The 12,477-nt window shown below is 47.9% G+C and overlaps 1 protein-coding gene across 1 annotated transcript in view; it reads right to left on the bottom strand.

The window, feature by feature from the left end:
- Window positions 1-4,405: 4,405 nt before the first annotated feature.
- LOC126529098 (diacylglycerol lipase-beta-like) overlaps window positions 4,406-12,477 on the bottom strand; it is a 63,728-nt gene continuing 55,656 nt past the window's right edge. Inside the window, exons 9-14 of the mRNA XM_050176699.3 lie at window positions 11,878-12,128; window positions 10,967-11,210; window positions 10,574-10,706; window positions 8,249-8,389; window positions 7,623-7,741; window positions 4,406-6,072 (exon numbers count right to left, since the gene is read on the bottom strand). Of these exons, the coding sequence (XP_050032656.1) occupies window positions 5,943-6,072; window positions 7,623-7,741; window positions 8,249-8,389; window positions 10,574-10,706; window positions 10,967-11,210; window positions 11,878-12,128 (1,018 nt within the window). The 3' untranslated portion in view covers window positions 4,406-5,942. The remainder of the gene's footprint in view (window positions 6,073-7,622; window positions 7,742-8,248; window positions 8,390-10,573; window positions 10,707-10,966; window positions 11,211-11,877; window positions 12,129-12,477) is intronic.

The raw sequence follows: 12,477 nt of genomic DNA, 5'->3' as shown, positions 1-12,477 counted from the left end.
ATTTGCGCTGTCCCTGTACTGGCGGGCTTGCCATTGCCACTCTGAGCGCGGGATTTTACAAACCCTAACTACTCTCATGGATTCCTGACGGAGGGAAGCCTTGGCGAACACCAACAACAGCTCGGGAGGAAGTATTCTGTGCCCGACGCAGAAACCGAGTGACCTCGCTTTGCATGAGGCCACCACCACGTAGGAGACTACGTACGTACCCGACACGTATATTGTGCGCTGTGATGCCCAATATACATGTATAACCAACTGGCCCACCAGTTGGTCCTGTCTATATATGTGCGGAGGCCTCTCGGGGCACTCCCATGTGATATGTCAAGTGCAGGTGCGTCTGTGCACCACGTCGGGCACTCGTTGGTGAACCTCGGGGGGTTCATTCTGTGTAGGCAAGTAGGTTTAAATAAAACTGCTGGAGGCCTCAGGTCGCCTATACCTACCAACGGGCGGCGGTGAAGCCGTCCTAGTCGTGCCGCGCGCGTGGCGGCCATCTTGACATGGGCAAGATACGGGAGCAGCAGTGCGCCCGGCGCGCTGACTGCGTCGCCCTGTCGTGGTTTTTAACGGCCGTGGTGAGCACGAAGGGGGAAGTAGTCAACAATAAGAAGTCAAATGGCACATAAAAAATGCTCTTAACCTTATTTTGTTTCTTTTGGCGTTCTCCTTGCAAGCATGAATGGGTCTGTACCACTGGTTTTTAAACATAATCAGCCTCGTAAGAGCAGACCTCACTTTTTTCGGCACTCATTTCTCTATTTCTTGCTTTCATCGTGTAATGGAGCCGGATGCTTATGTGGAGTTCGGCAACTTTCTTGCACAGCATATAAATGTGGTTCTCCAAAGCATTGCTGTCAAGGATATGCTAATCGAGGCTTGAAAACCATTTCTTTTCTGAAGACAGCAGTGCTCCATTAAACTTCGAGCGCATACTCATAGGCTGACGGAGATGTGCAGCGTTAACGCAAATGCACGCAGCTTGGATGGGTACGTGACTTTCTGGTCTTTTCCTGCCCTGTTGAGGAGTTACCTTATATCAGGGGAAAAGGCTGCAGTGAACACCTCCGTGCCCTCCTCAGAGATTGTTATCCCTTATTATACCTTTGAGCAGCCTCACTCTTTTTGGTTAATCTCCGCTTGCTCTGCTGCAGAATTTTGATCTTCTTGAGCTGTGTTTACCTCCTCTTGACAAACACGAAGCATTTCTTTGTAATCCTGTTTTGCAGGTGATGCAACTGCCACATCTTCAACAACTTCGTCAACTTCAACACCTCTGTCCGCTGGAGTACTCCGGGGCCTCGGTGGTGGTCGCTTTCTTTTCGGCTGCAACTCGTTAATGTAATAGCGAATTATATTTAGCTGAATTACTTGAATTAATTACGTTATTTTCTTTTATTTAGCCACTGAATAGGTGTCGCTGTGTGTGCGCCTGTTCTTGGCCAGTACTCCAGAACCGGCATGTACCGGCCGCTATGGTTCCTATACGCGAAAGCTAAACATAATATCGGCTCACCGATCTGTTCATAGAATGGTGAATTACATATCACGGATTGTGACTTACTTTATTTTCTTCGACTTAGCCGTTCTGTATGTGCCGCAGTAAATGTACCTGTGATTGGTCAATCACGCAGAAAGGGTGTGTCCCGCTGCGACACAAGAGGTGTAGAATCCCGTTTGCTCGATACATATAACGTACTTTTCTGTGCATAAACCTGTCAGTTAGCATGTTTTTCAGAGCGCAATGTTTAGGCGCCCCTTCCTGCGGCGAGCGTCGTCGGCGTAACCGAGGAACTACCACAGCGAAAGATGAAAGTGCGAACGCAGAGCGGGATATGAAAGACGTGAGCCGTGAACAGCGGATGCCAATGGGAGCGGCCCCTTCAGTGACGTGCGCACGGGAACCAGTGTCACGCGGACTCAGCCAGACCGCTCGTTTAGTTCTGTCGTCTGCTCGCGTCAGCTCGCGTTTGTTTGGTTTGGTCTCCTTCGCGCTTGTTTCGGTTGTCACGGCTTGCGATTGTTTTGTAATCTGGTTGTATGCGCGACGCGAATTGTGAAGTACTTTCTGGAAGCCACGTGGCACCAGCAATTACACTGGAACCTTCGACGAGTTATGTAAAAAACTGATGCGCTTGACCTGCAGTGCACATTTACAACGATCGCCGACTTCGTTACATGTACGTCTCTCTCAAATTCTTTGCCTCACTATATCGCGGAATTAAAACACATATAGAGCTGCGCTCAAATTTCGCATTAGGGAGTATCGTAATCGTCGGTGATTTTGTTTCCATCAAGAAGAATCACACGTACACCACCTTCTTCCTTGTGACATCTCTGCATATATACGTCTCACACTGTGCATCCGCCTGATTTGGATTTTGCGTTTCAGCATAGTTTGCGAACGATGCAGTGCATAAACATTAAAAAAACTGCTTAGTAGTGTGGTTTGCCGGGTCAGTTGGCGCATGGCGACAGTAAAGGGGGTTCCACCAAGTACAGACGCGAGCACAAGTATGCGCATATGATACTTGTACTTGCGTCTGTACTTGCTGGAACCCCCTACACAGTGATTTAAAAACAAATACACGACAGTAAAGTTGGGACCTTCGTGGTGGGTAAACATACACATTCCATGATATTACACGTTGCATATGAGTTGAGTAAACAAAATTGTGGCACCTCCGCTAGTTGGAAAGCTTGTGACTAACCGCTTCACTAAAAAACTTTGCTTCACATAGATTTCATTATGTGCACACGATTTGCTTCTCTTTACACATAGCGATATAGCTGCATGGCCTTTTATGTATACCGACAGCTGCATGATATGTTATATTCCTGTCACACGTGCACTTTCAAGGACGATTTAAATCTTATACTCCTGAAATCCGTAAGCCATTTCGGATCGTCTTGCGCAAGCGCTCGGAAGGGAGCCAATGGGGCTCGCAGATTTCAGTTGTCGCCGTTTTGAATGCTCCTTGAAGGCGTGCGTGTGTGAGGGCAGTTCCTGGTAAGGGGTGTTTGACAGCGAGAGCTGTTGGAATTAACTTGGACGAAGCCTTCTGTCTTGAGCTCCTATCTAAATGCATGGGAACAGAGAATCGAATTAATGTCCCTGAGTTAAATTTCCCTTTAAATCTGACCTGCGTCGAAAAGTGGTAAGGCCAGCTCATACGTGTTTGTCCGTCGAGAAAATTTGGGAAAATTGAGAAAGAAATGACCTAAACGATTGAAAGCGAGCAGCCATACACCGCTACCGAATTCTGAAACTGCAGGAGCAGGCTAATATAACAATATTATTATATATATATATATATATATATATATATATATATATATACTGTCAATGTTGTCAATGTTGTCATATATATATATGAACTGTCAATGTTGCGGGGCGTGGCACATCAAGGATGAGAAGCGTTGTATAGGGCAATATACCGTTACATACCATTATACACCGAAATATAATAGTCATATCATAACAAGCCAACAAACACTGACACCAAAGACAACATATGGGAAATTACTTGTGCTTAATAAAAGAAATAAAGAAACGTTAATGCGAAGGTTGTGGGATCGTTCCCCACCTGCGGCAAGTTGTTTTTTTTTATCCACTTTCGTTCCCATTAGTTTATCGTTTCTTTATTTCATTCATTAAGCCCAAGTAATTTCCCCTATGTTGTCTTTGGTGTCAGTGTTTGTTGGTCTCTTATGATATGACTAATAAAAATCGGGCCCCTCCGTTAAGCCCCTTTCTTCCCGCATTATAATAGTATATATACCGTTCCTTACGCCTTTGTAGTCAAGAAGAAGCTTTACCGCGGGGCCAACTCCTATTTCTCTATTCTTCAAAGAACACGCTAAACGCAGAAATGCCGTTATAGGACAACCGCTGTATTCCTTTACGAGAGTACAACTGCTTGTCTCGTACAAGACCCCCATTTTCGACAAGTGCACTTTCCCATGGACTATGTTTACGCTGCACTCTAAAAAAAAAATTGCACTCTCTGGGGCTTTATCTTAACCCCCAAACAATATTCGCCATTTCGTGCGTCTGGAAAGCAGCGAGCGCAGTGTTTTTCAAGAAGGGAAAAGCAAGCAAGACAGACGACAATTATTGTTTCACAACAAGATACGGCCCCAAAGTGTGTAAATTTTTTTAGGGTGTGTTACTGAAAGGACTACACTGAAACAAAACATTTTTGCTTACCTTTCTTTTAACGAATAGCAGCTGTCTGTTTAGTTTCCAGGATCAATTCCACGAGAGGGTAACAAACAATTGCATCACCTTTCCGCTCGGCCATTTCATCGAAGCGCACACCAAGTAGAGAGCGCTGCTTCAGGCGGGCAGCGAGAAGCCATGGATTGGCGCGCATACGCTAGGAAGTAAAACGCACTCAACGCATACATCGATCAAAGTTTATTGTCATTCGCGTAAACTCTCTGTTGTGGTGGGATTAAGGGGGGGGGGGAGTAATGAAGGATGTGTGTTTAAAACTCTTTAATGAGAATCAACTGCTCATATTTAACTCTACTTTCGACAGCTTTACCTTCCGACGGGGGGCGTTTTACGCTACTTGTCCATGAAAACTCCTAAAAAGACGGGAGTTAAATATGGGTGGCACTCCCGCATAATGAAATTACTCCCATCAATAAAGGAGTTGCTTCTAGGGTGTATACGGCTGGGCGGCAAAGCTGTAACCAAAAGCTAGTTACAGGACCTTAACAGTGACCAGAGAGAATTCTCAGCCCATGGAGCCAACGTTTCGGCAATGGGGACTCGCCTTCGTCAGGGCATCAACTGACGAAGACGAATCCCCTTGTCGAAACGTTAGCGCAAGGTTGATGCTTCCCTTGCGAGTCCACTGTGACAAGTAGTTTCGTCAAAACGTTGGCCTCGCAGTTTGAGGATCCTCTTGATCGCCCCCTACTGATGACTCCGAGCCTGCATTTTTGCTGTCAATCAATGTCTTTTTTAGATTACAGGGTGATTTTTTTTTACAATATGGTGAAAAAGAAACAGAAAAAAGAAAGTGAAAAGCTGCAATCGCACTAAGTAGCACTCTGTTGGATGGCAGTCAGCAGTTGTGCTTGAGAGACGCACGGAAGAATGCTTCGTGAACTTCGTGTCTTTTAACATCACACGAAAGACCGTTGCCCCGCAATCGGTCCTTCAACTATACGCGAGTGTACAGTCACACGTGGCCAGCAGTCTATATTATATGCCTATATATATTTACAGTCGCACGAGATATAGTGAGAATTGGTTGATGAAGCACGTTTGGCGCACGTTTGGCGCACGGTCCTCCTTGAGCAAAAATTACAAGAAAAAAAATTAAATAAAGAAAACGAAATAAGTATAGTTCCGTACACTCCATACTTGTTCACCGTAAAATATATTCTCTTCTTCAGGTGCGTCGATATGATTATGGCGACACGAAGATGCAGCTCTCACGTATGCTTCCGTGTCAAACTCGACAAACTCCGTGATGTCGGAGTCACCGGATCGTCATGCGAAAGTACGAACACCTTCAAGCGTGTAATTTCAGGCCCTTCGGAACAGTCCTTCACAACCGACGAAGACGTCTGGCACGTACGCGACGTATCCATCACACGCACGCGATCGCAGGCGATGTGCAGCGACCCCTGGTTGTCACAGATGGCACAAACCGTAGGGTGGTGGTCTGAGAAGGGGTTACTGGAATCGCTCGGAATGACGAATCTTATACACTCGCTTCTTTGGTTGTGAGCAACTTCTGCTGGACCCGTATATAGTTTTACGTGATCGTCTGCCAACGCAGCCGGTCTTCATCCAACGCGCAACTGGACATTGCGGGTATACCACTGTCAAGACGTCCGAGCGTCATTGACCCACGTATGGTGTCCAATTTGTTCTTTTTGTTGTTGTTCGTCGTTTGGCGCAAGCGAACACATCACGATGGTCAGAGCGCCGTGACGGTGCAGACGCTTCGAAGCGCGTCGTAGAGGACGTCTGGCATGTGGTCCTTGAAGCAGCGCGGACTGATCACGATGTGGTCGAAGTACTCTGGCGACGTCCAAAACATCTCGTACCTGCGGGAAAGCGGGAAGTATTAGAGCGGCCATACAGTTAGACAAAAGCGTGCGTGGAATGTGTGTGTGCGTGTGTGTTGGGCACGTCTCTGCAGTGCTATATGGAGTTGCAAAGATATTTCTTGACGATCTATGGAATTTCCACAAAATGTAAATCGCGAGAAGTAAACGAAATCGAAACGTTAGGATTTTGCGAATGTTGAGGAGTGAATTGGATGGCACGGTACATATATATAAGGGGTGAGCGAGAATAACGGAATGCGTGGTTCTCTATTTTTGTTGTTGTTGGTTACAAATGTACGAACGAATTAATTTGTGTGGTCCCTACACTGCGCAGTAGGCTATGAGGGCCGACATAGGGGGAAGGCTCTCGATTAGCTGTGACCGCCTGGGTTTCTTCAACGTGCGATAAACGAGGGATATTGCGTTCCACCCCCATCGGATGTGCGATCGCCACGGTCGGCATCGAACCGGCGACCTCGTGCTCAGCTGTGCAACACCATACAGCCACCAGGCTGCCGCGGCGGATGCATACAACCGTACGAAGAAAATAGACAAGGAGCCAGCGAACGCATATAGGGGACATTAGTGGTCATGTTTAATTGGAATGTAGAAATAATAGGGGGAATTAAAGTTGGACGCAGAGACAAGTTGTTTGAGGTAGGGAGTCGAACCAACACTAGTTTAGGTGAAGCCATGGTGGAACCCACGTCCTCCACATTACGCGTGCAGCGCTTTAGCAATTCTACTATCGCGGCGGCCCCTCTACCGTCAACTGTCTTGTCCATTTGCGAATGTGCGCATGATTAGCCCTGGAGGTGTTAGCCAGCGCCGCCCACGATCGTGGCAGTGGATGTGGAACGTCCTTTTAACCGCGGGCGTGAAGTAGTATACATACGTGAGCTTAGGAGCAGGACATTCGCAAAAATGCAGATATGCGTAAGACGTAACGAAGACAGGATCGACGCGTCACTTCGTAAGTTGTTATTCGTTTTTTTTATAAATGTGTCCCTTTACATGTCATTCCTTTCATCTGCATTCTATAGCCAGGTGTATCGCAAACCTCCGTAACGTGAAATGAGGATGTCTTTGCGTTGGTTATATTGAAGAATAACTTCAGAACAGATAGTCTAGGACTCGCGTATACCCTTAACATCAATTGACTGCAGAACACTTACCGGCTATAGATTTCACGTCTCTGTCATGAGTACGTTGTACGCACCGCCACAGACGTAAGCCTGTCGAATGCCGTACCGCGCTTCTGCTAGCATTACACCTCTCCCACCCACCCCACGAAAGAGACTGCTCATGGCAAAGGAGCGCGTATGAGGCGACACTTAATTTCTAAATGTCCAGCAAGCTGACACTGTCTCCCAGAAATATCTGACGGCCGAACCTTTTCGGATTCGCGTGTATATCCTTCAAAGACACACGTACAGCCAACATATATGCCTAAATTATCCTTGCCGCTGCCTCGATATCTAAACATGAGTACCTCCCGTTCATTCATCCATGCATCATACGTATAGCTAACTGGTAATTTCACGTACTCTGCACGTTTCCTTTCCCTGACGAAGTGCAGGATCTTCCCGGGCATGTGCATCTCGGGCCACTCGATCGGAGGAACGCCCTTGTCCAAGATGACATCGAGCGACGCCGGTTCCACTCCCTGAACAAGAGGGGGTGAACAGATTCGCAAGTCAACAGGCGGTATCAAACACGCTTGGCACCACGTAGACACTCGGTTAAGCTCATCTATACCTAAGCGCAAGCGCCAGGCAAGTGAGGGCGGTCAATTGCCTCCGAGATTTCGGTGCATACAACTTTGAGTCTTATCGTCTCTCTAATTGCTTCGCGCGATTAGACACGTGACACACAAGAGGCGCGAAAAAGTATGACTTGAACCGGTTGGCCTGATCACACATCAAGGAGGCACATACGGCACAAAATACGCCGATAATATCGCACGAGCCAGTGAGAACACTGCATGACAGAGTTTGCGTTATTACACATCTCGGAGGCGCTTATGACACCCAAAGAGGCTTCAGACAATAGGCTGCAGGAATCACTGCAAATAGTGAGTATCACTTGAAGTAAATACCGCCGACTGAGCTGGTACAAGATACGATGGCCCATTGTACGGGGCGAAATGCGGCGAAGCAGGGCGCGTACGTACAGACTTATCGCGTGGCCTCAGACATTCGGCGAGCTGTCCCGTGGGAGCATTGATCTTCTCGAAGGCCTCCTTGTTCTTCAGCGGAGGCGTGAGCCGGCGACCACAGAAAAGCGCCTCAAGACCATGCCTATTGAGGACGTTCTGAGAAAGAAAGAAAAAGAGGAATACTTTAGATATATAAGAACCGTAAGTAGGGTTACATCAAGACAAGCGTCATCTGAGAAATAATAGCAAAAGGACATCTAGGATTGTCGAGTATTCACAGATATCACACAAGTAGCATATACAGAAGTTCACATACGCGAGCTTCTACACAGAGTGACTTGCGTACGTGTTCCACTTTAGAAAATAAAAACAAAGGATTTAGCGCTTACAAGATCGCCTAATATGGTTGTAATAGTCCAATATGACATCCGACTGTTACTAGCCTGGTTTGCCAAGAAAAAGAAAGAACCTTGAATTTACCGCCATATGCGCACTTCGCGGTGTCCACATGGCATGCCCCAGCGACAAATAAAGAACAATCTCGGGGGCCATGTTTCGCAGAACGCCGTATAACGCCATGGTCGTCATTTTTTGGACATCGTTCACAGCGAGGGGACGAACCGCAAGCGAAAGCAGCTTTGCATTTCTTTTACAGACCGGGCAAGTTACAGCGCCATGTATCTAACTAAACAATTTAGACCATAGAATGCGACCTTGCTGCGAAGCTTTAGCAAACACAAAGCAGCTGTTAGCTCAAATTCCTTTCTTTGTGTTGGTAAAAATCGTGCAGAAATCATCGACGATGATGTCAATGTAAGCGAACACAACGAACGAACGATTCCCAACGAGGACAGTATTGTAATTAAAGGATCGATCAAAAATTTCCAAGTGAAGTTTCCAAAGCGGTCTAGCATTGGTGGGCAAGCCGTGAAGTGCCAAACCGATCAGTTTCGGAAGTCTGGGCCGGGATAATTAATGTAAACGATCCTACTCCAATGCCAATCGTTTTCATGCTTCGTCAGTAGTCCGATATGCTCTCCGCTCGTGCTATCACAGGGATCGGATGGCCGCGAACGGTTGGTGATAACTAAAGGAGGGAAATCGAGCGAAAGGAGACACACGTCTGAAAAGGTTGGCGTGAGTGGCGTCGGGTTCAAAACCGTGTTTGGACGCTGAGGAAAGTCACGTTCAGCCCGTGGATACTCTGTGTTTCAATTGTCACCTATTCTATATCCGTTGATCTATTTATTGTGTTCCGGTCTTCCCGCCTCGAACTGACACTTTCGGTGGCATGTGCCATCGAGTGGTTCACTCTATATTGATTTCATCCCGGAGGGAATATTATGGCGAAGGCTTTGTGTACCGGGACCATGACATTCACTGTCTGAGTGAACACCGATTCCAATATTTATCGACAAACCAGTGGATGATGCAATGAAAAACGAATTATTCATTAAAAAAAAAAAAAAACCTATTGGCGAATATGTGTGCGAAGCTGGATAACATTGTGACGCTCACGGTACAGAGAGCATTATAGATTTGCGTTTAAGAAGATACTTTTACTTGTTGCTGAGTTGATATACATATGAAAAATTCCTGCAGAACCCATCTCTCGATGAATGTCGACGTTATAATGCGATTAGCAGTAAAACAATGTAGGGACACATCGCACTGCCACCACGGAAACGGGTGATTGTTGCTGTTGTTGTTGCCTCAGAACATGTATGAGGCGTGCAAACAGCCGGATGGAGTTTTTCCCGCTGCTTCTTGTGGCAGTGGCCAGTTTGGCCATTGTACGTGTAATACAGTCGAGCAGAATCTCGTAGATCACTTCTGGGGCACAGAAGATGCACGTGATCGTGTCGAATGCTAATCGCACTACGTCAACAGTAATCTTCTTCCTCCTGGAGCTCCCACTGCTGCTTACATTAAGTTGACTCATCGAATAGCGGCACATACCCATTGTTAGATATTCAGTGACCCAAGTTCGTTCGACGCTTGGTTTTAACCTCGGTTCCCTCAGCACAGCAGCCTGGAGCTCTGCCCATCGAACCACGCACTACCCAGCGACTCAACTTGGCGGGAAAACGGTTAGGCGCGGACAGACAGATAGACATATATGTACCGCGAACTGTGTGAAGTTACCAAATAATAATGCTAACCGCGTTAAAAGAGAAGTTTCATGAGGGGAGTTGTACAACACGGGAACTACGTAGCAGATAGTAGCAACCGAGTTTCCGTTTCGCAAATTTGCTTAAGTTGTTGGTTGAAGACAGATATCAGGTGCTTTTCTTTTCTCTCTCCCTCTCTCATATTGGTGCAGATTCAACGGTACCGTACCTTGTTCATGTCGCATTGCAGCAGGCAGCTGACCACATCTCGCTTGAACTTGTTCACCTGGCGGAAGCCCAGCCGGCACACTATGTCGTCACCCACAACGATGGTCATCACGAAGTCACGTGTCTCACGAGCCCTGCGAGAGATCGCGTGACGATGTTCTTGCTTACGTTTTTTTTTTTTTAAGCCAGAGGACCAGAGCTAACGTTACGAAGGATGACAGCGCACGCGGATAAAACCCTCGCGGAAGAACTTGCTTGACATCCCTTGTCCTAATGCTAAGTCACGAACCACGGATGTATTTCTTTTATTTCTTTTCTTTAATAAGCGTTCCCTTGTAAGCAACATGTGAAGTAGGCAAACACGAGTTAGTCAGACAGAAAAAATATTATTCACCTCTCCACGTCCAGGATTCCTCCTGGTGGCGAGAAGGCGTAGCAGCGTAGATTGGGGAACCGCGGCCTGAGCAGGATGCCAAGCACCGAGGCAACGGCCGCGCCCAGGCTGTGTCCTGTCAGCACCAGGGTGTAGTTTGGGTGCCGGGCCGTGGCCTGCGCCAGGGGTTCGTCCAGCTGGCCCAGGATCTGCAGCGCGCTCTGCAGCACTCCCTGGTGGCACAGACCCACGCCGTCTGGCATCTCTGCGTCAGAAGGAACGCCAAACGCGCAAATGACGCCACGCCGACGAGCGACGCGTGAGGTCTATACGAGAGGTCTGGTAGATTTCTTGCCCCATGGCCCTTGAGTGCGCTCAAACTGCAACCTAAACCACACCGACGTGGCGCGTACGATTGCAGCATTAGCACAAGAAGAGAAGCTGTACACACGTACAGAGCGATGTGTGTGCCCTCTAAAGCGCCATTGTTCCGTGCGATATAGGAGGTTTATGGCAGCATCACAGTGCAATAGACAAAAGGGCGATTAAGAAGATCCAGGGCGGCACTGACTAAAACGAGAGCCTCTTGTACAAGAAATATATTGAAGCAAGTGGTAAGGTGTGAATACTGTAGTTCATAGCTGCACGACAACGCAACAAACATAGGCAACGCTATTCAGGGAGCTTAGGTAACGCAACGCCACGAAGAGAGGCAAAGAAACCTTCGCTTTAAAGAGCAGAGAGAGCGAGAGAGAGAAATACAAGTTTGAAGCTTGTATCTCTATATACAATTTTGTCCCTGTCTCTACCACTGTGTCGCATACGTCAACGTACGCTAGCACGATCTGAGGTGATCGATCAGTCACCGAGGTGCAAAGCGAATTCAGCATCTGCAGACATGGCCGCAGCGGCAATTGCAAGGGTCCGCTCACCGGCCGCGGCAGTCATGGAGTCGGTGAGCGCGTCGGCTACCGACAGGGTTCCCCGGGCCACCACCAGGATGGCGTTGGTGCGGTGGTCCAGGGCCACGTAGAAGGGTACTCGGTACAGGCCGTTAGAAAACGACGAGAAGAGCAGGTCCTCGGGCCGCACTCGGGTCAGGTGCTTGACGGTGGCCGCGTGGCACTCGCAGCAGTTGTCACCCGACACGTTGCCGCTGCCTCCGCGCAGGCACGCGCAGCACCTGCGGTGGTCAGCGGCGGGTCGATCACGTGTACGAGGTAAACTTGCAGTCTTTGGCAAAAGTTTGCGAGCCACTATACAAAGGGGGCGGCAGAAGGTTAGGTGGGCGGATGAGATTAAGAAGTTTGCAGGGACGACGTGGCCACAATTAGTACAGGACCGGAGTAGTTGGAGAAGTGTGGGAGAGGCCTTTGCCCTGCAGTGGGCGTAACTTAGATGATGATGATGATGATGATGATGATGATACAAAGGTCATGCAAATGATGAGGCACTCTCGTTGGGGGTGGGGAGGAGGGGAGGGCGGCGACGCAAAGCGACGTGGGGCAACGACAAAAACTACAACATAAAAG

Source organism: Dermacentor andersoni, chromosome 8, assembly GCF_023375885.2.
Source record: "Dermacentor andersoni chromosome 8, qqDerAnde1_hic_scaffold, whole genome shotgun sequence".
Lineage (NCBI taxonomy): Eukaryota > Metazoa > Arthropoda > Arachnida > Ixodida > Ixodidae > Dermacentor > Dermacentor andersoni.
The sequence above is the reverse complement of the archived record's forward strand: the minus strand, read 5'-3'. Positions and strand labels throughout refer to the sequence as shown.